The 24466-nt window shown below is 42.6% G+C and overlaps 1 protein-coding gene across 1 annotated transcript in view; it reads right to left on the reverse strand.

Annotated features, from left to right (window-relative positions):
• RNF149 (ring finger protein 149) overlaps positions 1-24466 on the reverse strand; it is a 77028-nt gene that overhangs the window by 18569 nt on the left and 33993 nt on the right. Inside the window, exons 2-4 of the mRNA XM_078658032.1 lie at positions 11899-12149; positions 8013-8081; positions 3154-3236 (exon numbers count right to left, since the gene is read on the reverse strand). Coding sequence (XP_078514158.1) covers positions 3154-3236; positions 8013-8081; positions 11899-12149 — 403 coding nt within the window. The remainder of the gene's footprint in view (positions 1-3153; positions 3237-8012; positions 8082-11898; positions 12150-24466) is intronic.

The following is a 24466-nucleotide window of genomic DNA, read 5'->3' on the forward strand; positions in this document are numbered from 1 at the left end:
ATTTCTGGCCTTCAGACTCTAAAAGCACAGGTCTAGACTAGGCTTTGGTCACCCGCCACTGGTTGCATTCGTATTTGAACGCTGGGACGTTATGACTCTCCGCAACAAGATCTTCGGGAGCAAGGAAATGTTGGGAGCGTCTATTAAAGTGAAAAAAAAATTATCGCTGTGTTATAAAACAAATAATCCCAGGGAGCCTTGAGAAAAAAAAAGTATTCATGGCCAATGTTCCCTCTAATTTTTTTCCACTGCGTGCGGCAGTGTAAGATGTCTGTGCGCTGGAGACAAGTCTATGTGCACCAAGGATCCAATGAGGCATGCGATTACTGCGCTCAGCTATGTATATCGGTAGCAATCAGCCTGCCAAACTTTTGTTTATAACAATAGCGAAAACAGGTGCAGTTCACACATACAGCTACATTTAATAAGGTTTTGAGACAGTTTTGTAATATCGATACACTTAGTCATGACATGTATTGTTTACTCGAGTGGCACCTGCGCCACAGGTTTAGAAAAGGATAAGACCATTATAAGATGTTGCTGAAGGTAAAGAGGTGGCCTGGCGACAATGACCTGAAAGGGTTAGAGCTAGTTAATGCAACCTTTATGGGCCCAGAAGAGGGGGTTGAGGTAGGTGGTATTTGTTACAGCTTTTGATTAGAAAACATCCTCCAAAGCAATCCTAATGGGGAACAAGTCATAAGTGACTAACAAAGAGAGTGCAAGAGTGTGGGCCACTCCTTGAAGCTCTGAATCATTAGGGTGATCATGGCCCAGTAGGAGTACAAGGTCTTGGCATGACGTCTGTTGTTTTTCTTCTGCTATACTTACTCCTTCTTGACTTGCTACCCCCAATCCTCTTTCCCTTCAGCCCCTGAGCTCCCCTGACCAGGCTCTCCTTCATGGAATCCAGGACCTCCACGAGTGGTAGGTCTGTGGACTGCAAACTTCACATTATCTTCTCATTAAATATGTCTAGCAACAGTATCAGTGTCCCCTCACTCCTGGACAGACCCAGTATACTACTCCACTCAGTGGCATTGCTATCTGCTGATCCACCATGAAGCTGGAAGTGCAAGTGAAAGTATGTTTCTCATCATGCTGGTAAAAACCAAATAGGGCAAAGTGTGTCTGTGATTTTGAACAATTTTGAGAACTGTTTGACTCTGGCTATCAAAGTCGAGTTCAAACAGGTACTGGCCTCAGACTGTGACAATGAGAAAATTTGCTTGGAATCCTTGAAGCTAAAATTGGGTGTCTCTAATCCACAGTCTGCATAAGACACAACATCTCCTTGTGAATTGATTGTGGGGTGAAATCCTACAAGATGAGGAGTAGGGGCAAAAGTCGCTATGTAATGCATGGATAGTCATGAGAAGTTGCATTTTAAATAAGGTGAAAGTAAATGCAGTCCTTACAAGTGAGCAGCTGATTGTGACACTATAAAGACCACTACTCCTTCAACAAACCCCAGTAACAGTTACACTTCTTTTTGCTGAGCCCCTTTTAGAGACTACCCATTTTTTCATCCAATTAAAAGCGATCCATGGTGGCAAGTATGATTTCTCCTTTTGCTGGCAGCACACTTGACATGTGAAACAGACGGAGGTGTGGACGCTCTGTGCCTTAGCAGGGGATTAAGATCAAATGAACAATTTTCTGCAGTCCAATGCAGAGTGGGTAGTGACTAGAGGTTGGCGAGCCAACTAATTAACAGGGAGACCGGAACCAAGGATCGGCTCTGGCTCTAAGAACCGCTGTAAGAGCCAAGCCCTGAAAATATTTGCCATCTAAATCGCGCAACAAACATTCCGTTAGATTATAATCAGTTGTCTTTGAGATTCAAGAAAGAGTATTTCTTCAACACACAGAAGCATTTTACCGTAGCACATCAGTATATTTGGAAAGTATTTATAAAAAGTGGTAGTTTTTAAACATGAACCGAAAAACCTTCCTACCCAGGCCCGGATGACCATGCTATAACTGAACGAAGAGGCAAGTTAGTTATGTGCAGGAAATATGGCGTAGATTCCTATTTTAAATAGAATAACTTTATACGCTATTAAATGACACACAAGAAAAGTTTTTTTGTACAGTACACATCCTGACTCAATTAGTTAAAAATGGTCTATATGTGATATCGAACAAAAATGCTGCTCAGTGAAATAATGTATTTGCCCAGGTTCACACAATCTGGTCAAGCAGAAACTGATCACAGGTTTTCCAGTTTCAGGCTGTGCACTTCAGCCACTAGATTGGTATCTCTTAGTGCCATCAAAGGTTAATGCTTTGGGTTTAATTCTTAAAGAATGTGATTAGATTTTGGTTGCAGGCAGAATCCACCTTTTATTTTGTGCAGTTTTAACCAGCGCTTTACAAAGGATAACGTATGTTACGTGTTATCTCTCTGCTGCTTCAGGCTTCCAGAGGCCACTGTTGCTGCTGAATCCTTGCAGGCCCCACACTCGACAATAATAAAAGAAATCAGCAATTTAACAACTGCATGCTCCGAGTGCTGTCATCCAACCATGCACGTAAAAGAAATGCTTTAATGTCCTTCCACACACGCACATGCTCTTAAACACAGCCTTGAAAACTCGCTGTTACTGCAGTTCAGCTGGCACTGCAGTTCAGCTCCAAGAAAGTGAGCTTTTTGTCGCCCCGCTCATAAACCATCTCTTGGTCTTGCATGGAGCAGTGAAGTGCGCGCTGTGGGAGACTGTGTGCGCGCTGGTGAAAGGCAGTTTGGGCGCCCGCTCAGGCGCGCATTCTACAGGGAAAAATGTTCATGGCCCAACCCCATGCTCTCGTGGTAAGTCAGCTTGACTAAACACCCTGTAAAGTCTTAGTCACTTCTGCAGACTGCAGGATCCTAGAACCATGAGCGTATGAGCCACCACTCAAACTGTTTTCATATTTCCCTATACTAATTCACCACTAATCCTTTATTTGTTCCGGCGTAGCATGCTACTCTCTGAAAAAGTACTTTGACACCTCATCAGGGGTAGTAGGCGCTATATAAATACAATTCAATACAATGATTAGAACTACAAGCCTAGACGCTCAAAAACACTAGGAAGAATGGAGCCAGTCATGAAATACTTTCTGTTTCAGCGCTAACATTTAAAAAATGGAGCATTAAAAGCAACATACTTGCATGGCAGAATTCGAACAACATCTTTTGGCTTGTAGTTCTCAATGCATACGGCACAGTTTTCAGCATCGACATCGACCCCCTGTAAGAAAATGACAGTCAGCAATGCAAAAACAAGTAGCAAAAAGTAACAGTAATTTACAGTCACTTCATATGGGACTCTCTGGCCACGGACAAGAAATCCAGTCCCAGAGCCTGAGAAACTGAATCTGGGCACGTGAGCAGATCATTTGAAACAAACCACTTCCTTCTTGTAGCAAGTGATGCTCACACTACTTCATCCATTATTAGGCCAGCAGTGCAGCAGAAACGTAGCATGCTAGTTCTGGCACAGGCCTCTCGTCCAAAGTTCCTGGTATTCTACAGCGGCTTCATTCAACCAGAGCAGGTTAGACCTTCAAGTGGCATCATTCAGGGTGCTTAGAGGGTCTCAAAAAGGAGAAAAAAAGGACACCACCTACAAGAATGAAACCAGTAGTGGCAAAGCAATAGGTCTCGCCTGTGCGAGAGCTATTGGCTTTGGTAATGTGTGTAGCCATGTTGTACATCAGTGTGGGTGCTGTTCAGCATGGCTATAAGGTTTGTGGTAGAGTGGGGTAGAATGGGGTGGAGTACGGTAGATTGGAGCAGGGAAGAATTGAGCAAGTCAGAGAATGGGGTGGACTCCAGTGTGGGCTAGACTCCAGTGCAGGGAAGATTAGAGTGAACTGGAGTGGGGTAGATTGGAGTGAGGGACATTGCGGAAGAGAGGAATTAGGGAGACTGGAATGGGGTGTAGTGGGGTAGATTGTTAGAGTGGGATAGATTGGGGTAGGGTAGATCAGAGTGTAGCAGATTGGGTAGGGTAGATTGGGGTAGTGTGGTAGACTGGGGTGCACTAGTTGAGTTTAGTAGATTGGAGTGCAGTAGTTTACGGCAAATTGGTAAAATGGGGTAAAGTGGGGAGGAGTATGATAGACTGGGTTGGGTAGATTGGGGTAAAGTGGGGTAGATTGGAGTGAAGTGGGGTAGATTGGAGTGGAGAGGGGTATATTGGGGTAGAGTAGACTGCAGTTGGGTGGAGTAGATTTAAGTGGGGTAGAAAGGAATGGAGAGGGGTAAAGTGGAGTTAGGTAGGGGGAGGGCGTAGGGGGTTTCGTTCATAAAAAGGCATGAGTACCATTGACTGTGATACATTCTGGAATTGACAAGCATTGATGCATTGTACTACATAATATTCCCTTTGGATAAAACTGCCAATAAAAACGGTTTTAAAAAAAAAGTGGAGTTAGGTAGATTGGAGTAGATTGGAGTGGGGTAGATTGGGGCAGAGTAGATTGGGGTAGTGTGGAGTGGGGTAGATCAGGGTACACTGTAGTTGAGCTTAGTAGATCGGAGTGCAGTAGTTTGGGGCAAATTGAATAGGGTAGATTGGGGTAAAGTGGACTGGGGTAGATTGGAATGGGGTGGGGTATAGTGGAGTAGATTGGGGTGGGATAGATTGGAATATATTAGAGTGGGGTAAATTGGGGTGGGGAGATTATTTTGCAGTGGAGTGGAGGTAGCCTGGAGTGGGGTAGATTAGGGCGGGATGGGGTAGAGTTGAGCAGGGCAGATTGGGGTAGAGTGAAGTAAATTGGGGTGTACAGAGGGTAGATTGAGGTAGAGCGGAGTAGGGTACAGTAAATAGCAGTAGTGTGGAGTGGGGTAGATTGGGGTATATGTAGTTGAGTTTAGTAGACTGGGGTACGTTAGACTGGGGTAAACTGGATTGTGGTACATTGGGGTAAAGTTGAGTGGAGTGGGGTAGAGGTGGGTAGACTATGGTAGACTGGGGCAGAATGGAGATGAGTGGGGTAGAGGTGGGTAGACTATGGTAGACGGGGCAGATTGGAGATGAGTGGGGTAGACTGGAATGGGGTAGACTGGTATAACTGGGACTGGGGTAGATCGGGGTAGCGTGGGGTAGTAGAGTGGGGTAGTAGAGTGGGGTAGTTAGGGGTAGAGTGGGGTAGGGTGGAGTACATAGGAGTGGGGGATTGAGGTAGAGTGGAGTACATTGGAAAGAGGTAAATTGGAGTGGAGTGGGGTAGACTGATAGATTGAGATGGAGTGGTGTGGACTGGAGTGGGATAAATTGGACTGGAGTAGATTAGCGCAGAGTTGGATAGGGCAGAGTGAGGTAGATTGGAGTAGAGTGGGTGGAGTGGGGTGGGGTAGATTGTATTGGGGTGGGGTAGAGTGGGGGTAGAACGGGGCGGGGTAGAATAAAGTGGAGCCGATTTGAGTAGAGTGGGATAGAGAAGATTGAGATAGATTAGGGTGGGGTTGACAGGGAGTACGCTGTAGTCTTTTTTTATTGGAGTGCGGTACGCTGGGGTAGATTTGGTAAAGTAGAACATTGATCTTGGCTACTTCCAACAAGTGCATGCTGTGGGCTACCTCTCTGTCTCTGAGACTAACCCCATTGAGGAATATACCCTTTTAATCCGCTGTAGCTCTAAAGAGCATTACTATGGCTGTAGTTCACCAGTGCAATCCTATGGGCTTTCCTCACTGCCCCCAGATGGACTCAGATCACATGAGCTTTGGAGCCTCACTTGGTACAGTGGAATTTCTAAAATAAAAAATAGATGCTCCAACCTTGGTTGAAAACACATTCTTGTTGAACTAAGTCTGATGTATGTTATTTCATCAGACCTTTTATTTCATGTACCCGCTGTATACAGTACAGCAACTGCTATTATTAATGTTGGGATTGTGAAGAGGCATTCTGCTTTACTCAGTCCACCATGCAAACAGCAGTGTTCTAATTCTCTTTCCAAGTTTTATTTTTGAGCAAGCAAGGCCAATTGCAAACATGTCAGCTCTTTCGGTGGAATAATGCACACCTTAGAAATCCAGAAAAGATTCACGCTGCAAAAATAATGTTCAAAGAGACTTCAAATCCTCCCAATTATAGCAACACTATCAGGTAACGTGGCGCCAAAACAACGTACGCCTTGTGCCAGCTACACATTTTCTATTTTAGATGGTCTAATAAAAGATTATTTTTTTTTAAACTGCGGCGTTTTGAATTTTGGCAGAAGAATCATTCCCTTCCAAGAGCTTCACAAAAAGGCACTTTTACTTTTATACGTTGACGGGCGGGCTGGAAACACATGGCACCCGATTTGCAGTCCTATGCTCACTTGAGAACCCTCCCCAGGCTGATGCATAAAATTATCAGTTAATAGAAATTCTTTAAAGTGTTTCTCAGTCGGGGCAACACTTGCCCATCATGAGCCAGTGAAGTAAGAGCCAGGCACAAGAGGCATTCATTTTCTATTCAATGTCCTTAATTTTGAAAACTCAACATTTTGGAAACACTTTACAAATCCATCTGTGGCCAGCCAGACAGTTTCTTAAGGGAGATCATGCCCGGAGGTGAAGGCACCAGATTTAGAGCCACAGATACCTAAGCCTGTGACAAACCTTGGGAGAACCTCTTCAACACGATCATCACTGAGACAGATACAACAGCGCCCAAAGGCGTCTCCGCTAGCATGAAAACAAGAGAAAATGTGGCTGAGTAGATACCTATATACAAAATATGGTTTACCATATGTGATATACTGGTCTCAAAAATACCTCTAATCCCGCCTGCCTTATGAGATGCATTTGGAGAGTGCCTATAAGCATGTCCTCAAAAATACAACAATTGCTTGAAAAAGTCCGAAGGCCTTTAAGATTGCAAAACTATGGAACTATGTTTGCACATTAAATGTGAAACATACTTGTTGGGCTGAGCATACGAGAGAATACGCTGCAAAATATTTACTTACAAACTCCTCTGCCATTTTAATGTTTCAAATCATTGCTCTGTGCACACACACACACACACACACACGTGTGCAAACAAGCACATAAATAGATATTTCAATGAGGTATTTTATTGGGTTAACTTTATCTTATACTCCAAAAGCTGGAGAGGGCCCGCATCTTTACATCTGTTCAATATTTGAGAAATGATTATTAGTTGTTCATTGGCAAAAGCATAGCTGCCAGAATGTGGTCTGTGTCCACACATAGCATAAATCAATAGAACCTGACGAGACAGCCCTTAAAACATACTGCTTGTAGCAACGGAGGGATTGGAAACCTTTGTAAGTAAATAACTATGTATGCCCTAATGAGAATCAGCATAGTTCAGGTTTAAAAAGCACCTTGGGAAAAATTCACACATGGAGACTGCTGTTGTCTGGTAAATAAAGGACTTTAAACCTCCAAAAAATTAAGTGGTTAAAAGGAGGTTTCATCAGAAACAAAGTACAGACAGGAGAAGGCGTCAGCCACTTGCTGGATAATGTAAACTGGTAGCGATGGTGCCGACAATGTTAAATGTAGGTAATTTCAAACAAGCGATAGAAGTGTGGGCTGCACATATTCAGAGGAGGGGTATATTGGTGGTGTAAGTCAGCTTTCAATATCACTGTTACATAGGATCAGCAGCAGTAGATCAAGGTTGATTGAAGATGAAAATAAAAGACAATGCACCGAAAGCAACCTAGATCCTTGCCTACAAGATCTAACTTTGTCTCACAGTCACACTATGACAAGCAAATTGACAGAGCAGTATTATGTACCATTCAATATACTAAGTCAGGGAAGTGAGTAGTCGTGCTAAATACCCATTAGATTTGTCATATATTGCTGCCTTACTACTTACACATGCCAACAATTCAAATCTGGCCTATCTGGATCCAATGTTTAAGTTTCTCATGTAGAGCTAAACCTCAGGGGTAAAGAGGCCCTTTATTCTCAAATCCTTACCAACGAAACGAAGTTAGAATGACAACCAACGTGGAGAGCACAAAATATCCGCAAAGTAACCACCTACCTTCTCTCCTCGCTTTACAGTGTGAAGTTGAAGCTGGCTGATGGCCTTCTTGGTTTCTTTCCGGTTATTCTTTGGAAGAGAAAAAACAAAAAAAGAGAGCACCACCATTAGAAGCTAATATTGCTTAAGAGTCTGAAGTACAATGCAAGTGATGGGACACCGTGATTAAAGCAGCTACTAGTGTCCTGCAATCACAGCTTTGGGTCATGGAAGTATTATTTCGTTGTTTCCCTTGTACCATATTATCCTTGCATCTCTTTATTTCCACTTTGTTTTTGACTCCTAGCCCCATCGAATGTTTTGAATTTGGCACCACTATGAAGCAACTATTTCACTGGTATTAGCAAGAAAATGAGCTATAGTGCAGAATTCAGAGTATGTTTAACATATATAGACCACTTCCGCTGTTGTCAGGCAGGTCACAATGCCAATTAGTCTTAGCGAGCCTAGAGGACACTCGGGCCCAAACATTTAAGATGTTTAACTCTGGCATAGTCTTAGCATCAATAAAACAGCGTATCTTTATCACAATCCCTAAACAGGTATTCCACAAGGCATTTCAGAATGTGGATTTAGCAAAGAAGGAGCAGGCACATTGTATCTAATGAAACCGGAGAGAGAGGGGATTTACTACTGCCAGCATTGTCTGAAGATAATGGACCTCAGAATACGAAGCAAACCAATTTACACCTACCATGATAAAGAATATCAAACATTATGTTTCATTTGTTTTATCCACGAAAGTAACTCCAAGCTCTGAAAACACAATTCAGAAAAATAAACATAGTGTCTCTAAGTTTTGCACCTGCCGCAGGGGCGTAGCCACTATTTCTGCAGCAGGTGCAGTGGCAGCGGAGCCCAGTCCCTATGGGATCCACAGAACCCTATATTTACTGTGTTTAACTACCATAACAGCAAAGGGCCATATTCCTTGCTTGCTCTTGGGCCTAAGCCATGCAAGCTATGCTTCTGATCTGGTGTGTGGCGTGTAAGCACAAAGAGAGAAACATACCGATCAGTATCCCCCATTGCATAAAACATCACTGGTGTGAAAACTGAAAACTAAGCTCTTTAGATCCTTTCAGTTTCCGGCAGAGAATTGTGGACAGGGGTGGAAAGAATAGGGAATGTGTGTGGATGGTGACTCTGGTGTATGGGTAGGTTTCAAGGTCTAATCATAACTCACAAAATAGCCTCAACAGAATCCCTGCTATGCAAGAAACTAAAATCACATGAAACCATAAAAACAATCACTTAACAGAGAAATAATTCATAGATGAAAAAATTCAGGTTGAGGGACTGCGATTACTTCATCATCTTCAAAAATCCCTTGAGCTGCTTCCGGTCCAGAGTATTTTTGGTCTTTTCCCCCCTCTACTTGCAACTCACAAAAGGTACCAGACATGAATTGTAATGTTTTTCAGGGACATTATCTTTTGTAGCTGTAGTCTGCTCTTATCTTAGTTTTGTTGAATCCAGCTTTACAACGATGGTATTGGCTTTGACCGGATTGCTTATTAAACCCCCTCGGACTGTTCTGATGGTATTTCATACTTCAGTCGGTATGGGGGGTAGCTCCTCAACTTACCTAGGTTGTGAAGAATTCTTGCCTTTGGAGACGGGCAGAGCCCAGTACTCTCAATTTGGTTGCCCCTGTTGCATTCCATAAGCATTTTACTTTTGATTCAAGCTACAGAATGGACAGGTCTCACACCATTGTGATGTCTAGTCCTGGAACGCTGACCAGAGTCATAAGCACCAGGTGCGCCACCGATTCAGAAACCAGCACTTCAGAGCTATGTGAAAAAGTGGCCATGACAGTGCCTGCCAGCTCCATGATTTTCTTTGTAAGCAACATCGTACCGGAATTCAATTATCCCACTCCTCCTCTCTTCCTTCCAACAACATTACTCTTTGTATTTCCTCTTTTTACCAGATTTCTATATAGCATTATTCGCTTCCGTTATTTTACTTCCCATTCCATGTTCTTCACCTAGCGCCCCCCCCCATATCTTTCTACCACTCACTTGAGATCTCTTCTACTTCTTGGTTTTCTCCATTATCTACCCCTTGCATCATCTCATCTGCTCTTCCTCACCCTATAGTTACTCCTGCTGCTTGCCTCCACCCTCCTACCAGTCAAAGGGCTGCACCCTGCCAACAGTACCAGTCATAGAAGCTACCAGGGCAAGGAATTGAATGAGAGGGCATCACAGTACCCTGAAACAGCAAATCGTACATTTAGTCCATAAGCCTATGCAGCTGAAGCTTTCTTATGAGGGAAAAGATGTAACAGACATATTTAATATACATCTCACAAATAAAGATTTACTGTTAAGTCTCATTTCACTCAAGTGTCTACACTTTTAGAATACTTTAACAACTTTGACTGGTAGAGACTTACTCTCCCCTGTGATCCTGCACTGGATGTAGAAAGCCCAAATTAAGGTATCTCTAGAGAAAGAGTGATATTTTAACTGCACAAAGGCAAACACTTTGACAATACTTGTTCCAGCTTTGTGAGTAGAGTGCCCAAACCTCTAAAGTCGGTTGACGAAGACAGTTGGCCATTCTTTTGACACAGAAATTTGAACTTGCTCTGGTGAAGATTATCTGCCACTCTACTCAATGGCTATTTCCATTTCTAAAGAAACACTCACTTTGTCAAACACTAGTGAAAAAAGGAAGTAAGGCAGAGACCACACTATTAAAGGTGACACCAACCTATTTCAGCTCCAGCAATGTACTTTAAAATTTTAAGCCAGACTGGGGTGGTTCATAGACAAACCACTTGTTTGGACTACACAAGACCCCTCTGAAAATCGACAGCGTGCACGGTGCCAGTGGTCATTTTAAACTCCACGCTGTGTTTTTCAACCTTCACATATTTCTTCATAGGAAATATCTAATCTTGGTGCAACACTACATGGCAATATCACAATATCACAAAGTGCAAACATTACTTGAATGCTCTTAAGCCTGCAGTACTAAGAAAAAACGCCTGCAAAAGCAAGCCTGAATTACAACAAAATGACTCAAATGCACACCAATTTACCAGTGCGTCCTTTCTTGGAGGTCCTAAAAAGTACAACCTGAAATCTTTCCTTTTTGAAAATAACCTTTCACTGCTTCTAATTCCACAACACGCTATCCACACCATAGCAGTACCATTTTCCGTGGGCTCACTGCACTTAAAGTATGTAATTTGTACAGCACCTATACTGACATATCAGGGCATTTCTAAACAGTTGAAATGAAATCAAAAAGGGAGCAAAGATTTAGATCTCATTCAAATTCTTCACAGTAATGAACAGCTCTTGATACATTTAAGTATAGAGTTATTTCGGGGTTAACCCCCTCCACTGAAAAGTAAATATCATCCGTGGTTGCTCCAGATGTGAAGGGTATGAAATGATCATCTTGACTACAGGACGAGAGAGTTTACAGATGGGCATGATTGTAAACAAAGTAAACTCAAAACTCTTAAATCCGCAATGGACCCGATTAAACAGTGTGTTTTTAATATTAGAAGGTATCCCAGTCCATGAGTCGTGTGATGATTGCAGATGCGGTTTAATAGGAAACTCTGGTCATTCTGTCATGATTAAAATATAATCTCCTTATTGTAAAGTTAGTGCAATGTCTTTCATAAACCTTGTCTTTAGAAGGTCATGTTCTGACAAAAAACGTGCTGGACAACATTGAGCATCAAAGAAACAAAGGTATATGAAAACATCTGTCACAAATGAATGTATTGATAGTTTTCAAAAGGAGTCAACTGGCAGACCTATGCCTTGAAAATAAATCAGAACACAGGAGCCATGTTCTGACAAACAAACACACACTGTATGAAGAAGAAAAAAAACCAAGACCACAAAATCCTTACTTGATTTCCATACTGTGCCCCAGTGTAGAGGAACCGCTGGATGTAGTAGAATATCAGCCAGGCCAAAGAGATTATCATCATTGTGATGAAGGCTATTGCTACAAAAACCACTGACTGACCGCTGATGTACTCCTGGACATGTCGCGTGCCAACGGTGATCATCATCTTCACCGGAATTCTACTTCGTACGGGTTCAAAAATCTCCATTCCTTTTGGATACCCTACCATGATTACCACTGTACTTCCAGTCCCTGCGAGAGGAAGGAAAGAAGAAGGAGGAGAAGAATTAATGTATAAAACAGTTAACAGATGTGCCTTTATTGTTTGTTTGTTTTTTCTTTCAGTTTTAAAAAAAACAAAGCAGTACGACAGGCAATCAATCAGACTGGCAATACAAAGAAAAGTTATGTTGCCAATCTTTACTGTAGTTATTTTAGCTAACAGCCCAGAAGTGGTAATACCATTATACGTTGATGTAAAAATCACAACATAAGGTAGTGAGGCATCTGCATCACACTCAACTCACCAATGGAACACCCCTCAATCTTTGTAAACCCTCATGCATCATCTGAGCACCTCACCTTTAGTTACTAATACATCAGTTGATATGCAATAAAGAGTTAGTTTGTAGAGCTGGGAGGTCTAAATTTGAGGTACTGGAGCTACAATTAGAATAAACCTACTTCATTAACCGGGCTATTCCTTGATTTTAATGTAAAGGGATAAAAGGGAACACAATTACAATGACAACTTTTTTTTTTAGGTCAAGCCCCGGATGGTTCATTCTTGTATGCAGGAGAAGTCTTTCCCTTTGGTTCACTCTCTATCCCACAATGTCCTTCCCCAACATCAGTACCCTACTAAGAAAGGGTTTGGGGACTACCCTCCGTCTGTCCTGGAGGAATGCTAAAAAGACTCCCCTCCAATGAGTAATATCCCTTGATATGCTCAGGCTCTAAGAACAACATTGATTCAGATGGGTCTTGTCACTCTATCCTATTATGAGCCCTGCGAAGCTGCCTGCTGTATCGAAATTGCCTTTTTTTCTTGAAGGCCTTACAGGTCAAGTAACTCAGTTCCTCATGGTCTTAGGTTAAACAGAGTTTGCACACTCAAAGATGGTCTAAGCATGGGTACATAGAGTCGTATTTGGAGAAGAATTAGAAGGGCATACTCTCCATCACCCAATCCCGCCCCCCCCCCCGCTCCTCAAGAGTCACTCTTATACGACCTAATCATTTATCAAAAGTCCTCCTGTCCAGGTCACATTTAAAGCGAAGACCATGAACAGGAGTACTTTGTTGCCCTCTGTTGGAAATCAAGTGTCTGGAGTTGAACAGTTCTTGGTTGCAGCTCAAAGACCCCAGAACCCTAGATAAACGTCCAAACCAAAACGGTACATTGAGGATTTTAGGGAGTAGTCACAGGGCATCTCAAGATCAAAGATTTCTTCAAAGAGAAGCAACTCCAACACATCAATGCCCAACATTAGATGGCAAATTGTAAATAAGGCTATTTGAGAAAGTTGTGCGTTATCAGGCTATACGAGGACACGTTGCGAGTATGTGACACACCATTGTGCTTAAAAAGAGAGGTCTGATGGGAGTCATTGACCCCGAGAGTAGCCCGTAACTTGAGGGGAGACAGTCTAATATCTTTGTACCCGGTAATTGTGAAGGTGGGGAGCGGGGAGATGAGGAAGGGTTGTGTTGCTAAGAAATTGGGGCTCGAAGAATATTGAATAACCATGTGCTGTAAACAGTGTCCGAAGAATGTATTCTATCATCGAAAATGGAGAGGACTGTAGTTAATTGATGTATGTAAAATCCTGACAACGAAATGAAAATTAAAAGTTTACAAAAAAAAAAAAAAGAGAGGTCTGAGCTTTCTCCTCTGGTCACCACACTTATGGGCAGTACGCACCCACGTTAACTATTCCTGAACAAGCTTCAAAAAGAAGACCCCATAATGGCCCCTCCGCAAGTGGTGACAGAGCTGTGTTCATCCACTTCTTTAAACCTTGGATTCTCAGTAATGCTGTTCGATTCTGTCTAACAGTTTTTTTTAAAGTTGCACTTGCATTATATTTTTTTGCTTTTGATATTTGCTCGAGATGTGTTGCCGAATAGCTTTTCAAAAGCATGCAACTCATCTGCTGACGGCACATGCCCTTGCTACAGCAGTACTCTTTGTTTCAGAGCGGTTACGTTTGCAAGGCCTGACTGACAAAAATATCTGCTGACGCACTTTAAAACCTCAATGCTCCATTTATTGAAAGACAGGCACAAATGTAGCCTGTTTAGACTCGCGCATTGTTCCATTTTTATCTCCAAATGAGACAATATTACTTTTGCCGGGATTGCTTTTCAACACAACTAATTTAATTTATGGTTTACGCAGCAAGGTGTCACATACAGTAAGGTGGAGAAGCGCAATAATGGGAGTGAACTCAGGCAATTAGTTCTAAGAATACATACACAGAAATGTTGATACTGGGCAGTCCCACAAGGCTGGCCCTATTCTGACCTTGCAAAGTCAACGTTTCTAGAAAATGCTCAAAATGTAAGAGAAAAAAAGGGAGTATTTCTGATCTTTGCTTTGCAGGATTGGAAAAAAAAATACTCGTCAGCTGTTCACCCAACAAGCTCTTGCTTCAATGCGTTAGGGCACAGTCTATGTGCAAAAAGAAGGGGCTGTTACAAATGGAGCATAAATGAGGCTTTTATGTATTGAAAGGAATTTGCTGGGGTGTAAATCATTATGCTGTATGCCCACGCACAGCGGGGTTTACTGGCATGCGGAAGATTGTGACAGCACAATAATACTGTCCATTTAAAACCTGCGTCTAATAAGGGTATATTTTACATACGCTTACAATGCTAAACTGGTCCAATACTCACCAGCTTTGAACAGAAAGCTGCCATACCTTTTCAGCATGGGAGAAGTTTCCTCAGCTATTGCTTGAGGCATCAGACACACTGCATTTCAGAATGGAGGGAATTCATCTCATCGGGACTGGGCTGCGTGGGTCGACATAAAGGATCCCCAATAGGCAGTTTCAGTCATCAGATTCAACCCAGATAGGATATTGCTGCAGTTTTGGTCGGCAAGGGCAGGTACATGAGTTTGAAGCATGAATGTTTGGTTTACTGTTTGCCCTGTGGTACTTCACCAAGCTACTGAAGCCACTGGTGGTGGCATCGAGGGCTAATGTTATGATTACGGAGTACCAAGACAACACTGTATTTACGCTGCAGAAAGGAGAGGGGTACATTTGCAGGTCAGACTGGAAGTGAATATCCTCGAGAACTGGACTTCTTTGTAAATTGGGTGCAGGTCCCATGGATCTTTTTGGCCTTTACATTAGACTCTACAGTGTCAATCATCTAGCTCAGGAGTCAACAATGAACCGAAACAGATTCTGAAGAACCACAGGGTTTCTGTCTGGGTGTTGGTCAGATAATCTTCCTCCTGGTATAGATAATCCAAGCAATCTTCTATGGTCTCATGCAGCACAGCACCAACCTCCAGCACCTGCAAATGCTCCAGTCCTCCAAGCTTCTTAGCTGTTCATTCAGAGTTGCTTAGTCTGTTGGGGAAGACCAGATTTACTGGTGGAACCCTGGAATGGGCAAGCCATTTTCAGCAGCACTTCAGGACTTGGTCATAGAGGTTTGATGCCAAAAGGTCATGCTAGGAAAGCGACAGCAACTGGGGGGCATTTGCACCATTGGTGGGCTTTGTTGAATAACAAATGTCGGAAATTCCTGGTAAGGCTCTCAGCACCGGCTACCTAGTAGACATTGCTATATGTTATGGTCTTTTTTTGGGGGGATATTCAGTGTCTCACCAGTGCAGTGAATAAGCCTCCATGGCAGATTGAGATCCAGACTGTTAGTCTGCGTCACTTAGAATCATGAATGCTTTACTTATGGGAAGCTCGAGAGTTCAACCTTTAAGTTCTATCCCACTTTTGACAGTTTCACTCTGGCTGCTCAGGACAACTCCCTTTGACCTGTAGCAATTTTACTCCTATTATAACACGGAAGAAAGCCAAATTTTGAACTTTCTAGTCTTTATTTCAATTTGGTTTACTATAGCGCAGACCTGCAGCGCTCTGTATAACAGGATATGTAACCCATAAATGCAAAGCAACATGGTGAGCACTAAATATTAAAATAGGTGGATACAACAAACAGCATCTTATATAGTTTAAATAGGAAGGCTATCAATGTGTGCATATTTCGTCGATTGGTAATGCATAAGACAGAAATGAGGGAAATATAAGCATGAACAGACCGAACAGAACACTGCTACTGGTGGTACAGGAGCATGGGGAAATATCTTGTAGTACAAATACCAAAATAACTTATGGTACACGTTTAAGGGAGAGGGGGTATTAAAAGGAATGGTTGGATCTAAAAAAGACCAGGGCGACATAAAAACGTGGGAAATTCATTTTTCCGCATTGAAAACAGCAGCAGGGTGTCGTAACAGCTACCCTGCAAACACAAACCACAGGCTCTTTCACAGAGCTCCAAGTGCTTCTGGGATTGATATTCAGCTCCGTGTTACCTTTGGCACCTGCTGAACTCTCAAAGCTCCAAGGTATGCAGAGATAAAAGGCTAGGTCTGAAAACCAGTTTCTCTTCCCGGCGCCTTTCTTGATAGGCCCAGACAGCGACAGACTTCAGAACAGCAGTCTTTTCATCTCTAATTAACGCCAAGAAGCCAGAAGAACAGTGTAAGGCGTGGGCTTAAGGATAGCTCGTCGTTCACAACGCAACCCAATATATTGCACACATCTGTGTTGAGCCCATCATTATTTAACATCTTTATGTCCCCTTTGGCGGCGGCGGTGGAGGCGTGCGGGGCCCAGATCGTGTCCTACGCCGATGATACGCAACTCCTCTTCACATGTGGCAAAGATCAGCCATTTGATGGAGAGGGTATTCGGGCCTGTCTGGCCATGGTATTCGATTGGTTCCAGCACAACAACTTGAAGGCCAATTCCAGCAAATCGGAGGTTCTCTTTTTTGGATGTGCAACTGACCCTGAGTGGCGGCAATGGTGGCCGGCTGAAAAGAGCCCTCCGGCACAGTCATCTCTGGTTGCCAAAAATCTCGGGGTTAAACTTGACAATAAGTTGTCATTGAGAGCCCACGTACTTGGTCTGGTGGGCACCTGCTTCGGTGTTCTGAAGATGCTCCGCAAGTTTCTTCCACTGCTTTCTGCGGAGCATAGGCGGATTACCGTGCAGGCGCTCATTGGGTCCAGGCTGGATTATGCCAATGCCCTTTTTCTTGGCCTCCCAGACTACCTGGTCCAGCGTTTACAGGTGGCGCAAAATTCTGCTGCCCGTGCGATTTTTGGCCTGCATAGGCGATCGCGAGCGTCGGTGCTGCTTCAGAAGCTCCATTGGCTGCCTATCCGTAAGCGGATTATGTTCAAATCCCTTACGTTGATGCACAAGGCACTGTTTGGCTCTGGGGCCGGGTATTTACGGCGCAGGCTGATCTTTTACCGCCCTGCTCGCCTACTGCGTTCTGCGGCTCTCTTTACTGCCGTGGTTCCTCGCGTGTGGAAGGCCCGCACGGGGGGGCCGCTCCTTTGGCTTTAAGGCACCTCAGTTGTGGAACTCCCTTCCACTGGCGCTACGCAGTACTCCTAATCTGCTTCAATTTAGGAAGAGCTTGAAGACATGGCTTTTTAATGTTTAGTTGCTCTTTGGGTGGGTTTTTCTTTTCTGTATTGTTTCTTGTTATGTTATTACACACTGAGTTGTTTGTGGAAAGCGCCGGGACACTCTGTCGGAGTAGCCGTGCGCTATATAAATACATTTTAACATAACATAACATAACATTTAGCTAATCGCAAAAAAGCAAAGTTGCTTCAATTTGTTTGCAAATAGACAATCAATGTAGTCAACAGAAAGTCGTGTGACGCGCTTACCCATTTCAAAGCACGCCTGTTGTAAAACACAACCATAGTCAATTGTGGAGGGCATATTTCAAAATAATTCTTAATGGCACGAAAAAAACCATATATGAGCATTCAAAAGCACATTTCATTTTTCTACCACTAATACCAATTTGCCCATGCTCTGCCTGTCAAACAGATGAGTTATAAATTACCGATCATCAAACGCATAGGGCCTGAAGTTTCTCCTGAAGGCTTGCTCTGATATACCAAAACGAATGGGTGCAAGTCAGACCAAACACTCAGTTATCGAATGCACACACAAAGGCATTTCCCAAGACAGAGGAAAATATTGCATAATCAGTTTTCAAGAAATGCAATCAAACACCGAGCTAAAGATAACCTAGCACAAGCCAACCTAGCACAAGCCAACACGCTAAAAAAACACTATCAGTTAACAAGCACTGGTGAAGCGAAGAGGTCTGGTCTTGCAGGCCGGTGCAGTAGATAAAGGTTATTTTTTTTTCATTGCAAGCCTATGCAACAAGAATAAAGAAAGACCTAGCTGCATATCCTTGCAATTAAATACATTGAAAAAAATTAACCATCACATAGAATATTAACCTAACGGTAGGATTGCTTATTAGCAGGAACGTGTACAAATAACAGGTATAGAAACTTTTTTATTTTAATGCACATAGCAGAAGAGTAGGATTCATATTACCACACAAAAAGGTACTAATATCTTTGTATTCCTGTAACGTGAAGACGCATCATAAGCACACTAAAAACAGGATAAAATTGGAAAGAAAAAAAAAACACGTCATAGTAAAAGTACTGGAACCCGGACCCCTCCCGGACATTGAAGTGTCCTTCTTGACAGGCAGATGTGCACATATGAGGAAGGAAAATGCTGTTACTCACAGTGCAAGAGGGCCAGTGGCTCTAGTAGGCTGTCCCACTGCCCTACGCTGTATGATGTGGTGGGCAGAAGCATAATGTGAATGACAGTTGAACAGACCAATGGATCAAAAGGGGTGACCCAAAGCACCTCTATGCAGTGTTTATTTATGATTTTGTTTCATCACAGGAAGCTATTGAGAACCTTCAATCCAAAGATAACCAGCATTTGCAATGCAATGGTCTCGCATTTATTAGTTTGAACTATTGGCACTGTAAATGATATTCTGCGATTCATGTTTAATCCACATAAAAAGTAGTGATGAGTCATCACTTGCCATGTCCTCAGATGCAAGAACTGCATTGCGAAGTGTAATGTGGTGGAGTAGCGCCTACAATACTTATTGGCACTTTATCAAGCTCATATACATGCGCTTTACACTGTAAGCGAATTGTAATGCATTCATATGTTTTTACTGCAGTGGCATATGTGGAACACACCGTGAATCAGTTGCCATAAACAATAGGATCTCAAACTTCCCACAAAGACTATAACTTGCTTCGTAAGCTGCCAAACCACGTAGAGAGGACAGTACACAGTAATAGAACAAAGGGAAAAAATAAATGTGTAGTTTGTCAATTCAAGCCCACAGGAGTACGGGATGAAAAAGGCCAGTGAAAGAAACACGCGAGAAGCCCTTTACCAGCCGAGGCAAAGGGTGAGTGACGCACATGTGGAGCTGCTTCCGTCTCCATGATGTGCTACGATTTTACCAGCGGCACAAACGAGACAATTGGAGTACTGAACAAAAAGATATGCTCGGTAGAAGCCTGTTGTGCACGCTGCGCTAATGAACAAAATATTAAATAAGCTGTTTATGCAGTGGTGTTACTTGGGCCCTGTGGCAGCCAGGCAATGTTGCAATGGGTGCAGAAGTTCAGAGCATTTATGTGAACTCTGCATAGCCTCACGTACAGGCAGAGAGATGCACAGCGGGTGAAAGCACATCAGGTGCTGCTTTCTTCTTGGTGTATGGAAGTGTGATTGACTGCGGCAAGAAGCCCAAAATAAGAAACCATTTGAATTTTAAAGGCACACACTACAAAGCGTTTTACTGGGCAAATGTAGGCCGCAGGAGCAATTTGTGCACCTAACACAAGTGTTGTGTTAATTATTAAATAAATCTGCCGGACACCTCCACTTTGGAAAAATGGGGTCAGGAACACCCACCCTTCTCGCTACCAGCACTGAAAGCGTCGACCTGTCCGCCCGCAGCCTGCTCACCTCTCCGCTGGTCACATGCTCCTCCAACTGCTGCCACCCTTCAAACAGCAAAGAAAGTTGCTCACCAGCCGGGAATACCTCCGGGTCATGTGGCGAACACCTATTGACACAGTGGAAACCGAGAAAGGACGGACGGAGATGCACCGGAGAATTTCAGGATCCGGCTGAGTGAGAGTGTTACCTTTGTCCGCCATGTCGAAGTTTCATTTTTTACTGTGTGCAGACGTTTGTAAATAAAAAAATTGACTAAAAAGGAATTTTGAAAAGTTTTGTTTTTATAAAAAGCAAACTAACTTTGAAGCTTTGTTTTATTTTAAAATATGTAGAAATAATAAACGTATATATACATCTACGCTTAATAACTTCGCTTAAAACACATTGGAAGCTTAATTTTGATTGTATTACTTTAACAGTTATATATAAATAACTAAATGCTTTAATTATCTGAGAGCTGTTTTTTCCCCGGAAGGGCTGTGTGCACTTCACTCCACTCGAACTACATACATGCTTGCCGAATGGCCGGCATGGCTGAGGGGGAAGAGCAGCCTGTGACGTGAAAAAATTGTGCGAGTTCTCACAGCCAATCCAACAACAAACAAGCATTTCTAATGCAATAGGAGTTGTATTTACGCAACACCTATTGCATTGGAAACGGGAGGGAGGGCGTCGAAGAAGGCACAAACGGGAGTGGGGTGGGGGTCGGGCGAATAGTTACAGACTGCGGGAATTGGGGGTGGGGAAGACAAGGAAGAAAACACAGTTGGAGTAAAGGTGACAATCACCTCGAAGTTTACAGATGACGACATGGGTGTGAGGAGGAGGGACAAACGAGCCTAAACGCAATCAGAAGGCAGCATTTAAGATGGAAGCCAATCGAAAAGATGGGCAGAGCTTAAATGAAGCTCCCCCAGTATAGTGTATACAAGCATGCCTCGAAGAGCGATGGCAGCGCGTTGCGCTGCAACGCATATGCGAGACTTAAAAAAGTGATGTCTGAAACACTGCACTCGAGCAAGCACTCCACTGGAGAAAAAGGTTTGTATTGAACGAGTTGCTAGTGGCAAACTTTGTCCGATACAAGGCCACTTTATCATACAACTTATTTAAGAAATTCACCTGGATCGCCGTTCAGCCAAAACTGGATTGTGACATTCCTAGAGGAAGTCCTAACCACCAGTACTCTGCACATTTCTCTTTTTTGTGCTTGCCTGCACTATCAGCATCCAGTCTTAAAAACACAATTATGATCTATGGTACCTACCCAATGGACCTTGTTAATCTGGTCACCTTAGGAGTGAATGACATTGACGATGTAGAAAACTCAACTGACTTCCTAATGATACTTCCTGAAAGATGTGGGACAAAGGAGTTAAAAGCAATGTATTCTTAGACCAGTTGGTTCTGCTAAAAACAGATGTTGGCAGGGAGGGCTTTCAAAATGTGCACCTCTAAACTGAAAGAGGCTTCAGCCTTTTAAGCTACAACATGCTGAAGGACATACAGCGGATTTGGATATTGTGGGTGGGCAAGAGTCTAATTTCATGAGAAATGTGGGTGCTTGTTCATGGATCCTTATACGAGGAAGCAGAAGTCTCGGATGAACTGGACATTCACTGAGTGCCAATTTAGTGTCCTCAGTCAAATGGTGTCATGGTATTTTCATTCTGGGAACCAGTCTAGCTGCAACATTCTACATAGGATGGAGACAGTCAGTCAGTCAGAAACTTTATTTCGCCAACACAAAGTAGGCATAAAAAGTATACTACATATAAAAAAGCAATTCACAACATTACAACACGCATAACATTTAAAAAAAATATATAGTTACTTTAAAAATTTGGATGGAGACAGGATTTCTCACATCCGGTGTGGAGACACGATCCCTCGATTACGAGTTTGTCATTTGCAGAGAAGGGAGCCCCTCGAATTTGAGGAAACTGAGGAAGTGGTGGGAGGTGGCATTGCCGGATTTTATTGAGCCAGTGAATGTCCTATCTTAGTACTGGAACCTCCTGGGATTTTGGCTCGTGGAGTTTTACTGAATAGGTTTATGTAAAAACTAGACGCCACAAGTGGTTAAGGCAGTTTGACAGTGGTGCTCAATATAAGTAAAGGAAAAACAGTCATGATTAAAAGCCACACACTGCGAGGATGAGCACCGTCATCCATTTATCACGTAAGACAAGCAGTTTGCGAGGGCCTAGCCAGACATGAGAAAAGTCTAATTTATAAAAACTGACGATGTTCATTATATCCCGAATTCTTCAACCCTACAAGCAGAACTGATGTCCAGTAGAAGAAACAAATTAACCATCATATTTTATAATTGCAGATCCAAAACTCAACTTCTGCAAGGGTCACTACTAGTAGGCACTCAACATAGACTCTGCCATATAATGCAGTTCCACCTCAAAGGAAGGAACAAACAAAAACTAGGACGGAACCTTCTTGACGCAAGCATTTGATATTTTAGTCGGACAGTCCAATGCATCAGGACTTGTCACTTGATTTGCAGCAGTAGCACGGTACTCAAAAGCATCCTACAACTAAACCACCACAAGGTACAGTGATGTTGGTATTGTCAGGTTGCTACGCCGTAGAGTAGTCCAATCAGGCCAGTGGACTTAAAGGGTGGCATCCATGGGAAGCCACAAAGCCTTATTTATCACAATCAGCACTTTGAACTCCGTATCTCCTGGTTGTGATATACTCATTGTAGGAGCTGTAAAGACTGAGGTGCACCACACAGGAAATGTAGTATTCCCCTCATTAAAGAAAACAATCCTCACTCCACAGGGAGTCGTTAAAAGGGACTGCATTTAGTAGGCTCGTCCGAAGATTGAGGAAGTGCCGGACTCAATCTTAACTGCTGAGGATGACGAAATCTGGTAACAGTGCATACTCCCTAACTTCGGATTCAAGTCCATACTAATAAAAAACCGCAAATCCAACACAGAGTTGGAAAGAACATTTATGCCTTTAAGGACTAATAAAATAAGGACAGATGTCCATTCTCTTATTTTTTTTTTTTACACCGCTGTACCTCATTCAGATCAGATGATGCCTAAAGCACATCACTTGAAATAAGTTCAGACAGAAACTTTTATGGAAGCCTTGAGGGTGCAAACACCAAAGCAAGATAGGAACAATAATATAAAGTAAACACAAGGAGATGAAAGACGGAGCGCTTAAACTTTCCAGACACTCAGCCCTAGTCCCAGATCTGTTTTGAAACCATGATAGTTCTTTAGCTCACTTCGCCACCCAAATTCAGACCCAGCCATATGCAAATCAGTCTTGACCCTGTTCCTCATAGGAACAGTTTACCCTGAACTGCCAAGCCAGGTCAGCAATAATATGGACATTACAAAACTACTTACTGAAAATTTTTTACATGGACCTGACTGAGGAAAACAACTCTGCTAATGGTCAAGAGACTATTCACTGTGATATTAGGCCAATGTACAGATTTACCTATTTTATCCTAGTCCAGCTGAATAAATGTGTTTAGGACTGCTACACAACACGGCAGGGCACAAATCACTGCAGATATGCAGACTGTGAAATGACATTTAATACCATTATTAGGGGGGGTCGTTATGACCCACTCAAGTCTTCGTCGCCTGTGCCATGGCAGCTCCCCACACTCAACAACGGTAGCAAAAAGGCAAACTGTACTTTGTTCAACTTCATATATCTTTAAAACATTCGCCTGGAGCGGTTTCCTTGAGAAATCAAAGTGAAATAACCATAACCTGAATGAGAAAGGATAAGTAAACCCGAAGTAACAGAAAAAAGTGTAAAAGAGAAGGTACCAATCCAACCCTGGTATATATTAACAGAAAAATACCATCTCGTTTTTCTAGAACGGTATGAAAGCAATCACAAACTTCGTTCCGGCGTCAGAAAATGAAGTAAATCTGATGGACTACAGGAAACTTGAACAAAATCACCAACCATAGTCTAAAAAAATGTACACAACATTTCAAGAAGAAGAAAAAAAAGAAGCAAAGCAAGAAAATAATTTTGTACACAACGTTGAACAGAATAAATATGACGTGGGAAATAAGTAATGGGATATTTATTTCATGTGATTATATTTATTTTTGCTTAGAAGCAGCACGCTCAGAGGAGTCACTTTCACACGAATGACTGGTGTGGTGAAGACACGAATTACATTTAATGCTACACCATCAATTCAATGTTATCTTAAATCAGTCCCCTTATCAAACATATAATTAATCTATGAAACTGTGGAATTCGCAAGTCACCATAGCTGAATATCTTTGCGGAAATATAAAAATGTACTTTAAGCATTCATAATGGCATTACAATCAATGTTATATGCAGTCAAGAGGTTAACACTTTCAAACACCCCAGCTAACTAGATACAGTGTCGCTTTGTAGTCATGCATTACTAATGTTAAAAACTGTAAAGTATTCAAAGCTGTATACTAATATTTT

This window comes from Lissotriton helveticus, chromosome 8 (assembly GCF_964261635.1).
Source record: "Lissotriton helveticus chromosome 8, aLisHel1.1, whole genome shotgun sequence".
NCBI lineage: Eukaryota > Metazoa > Chordata > Amphibia > Caudata > Salamandridae > Lissotriton > Lissotriton helveticus.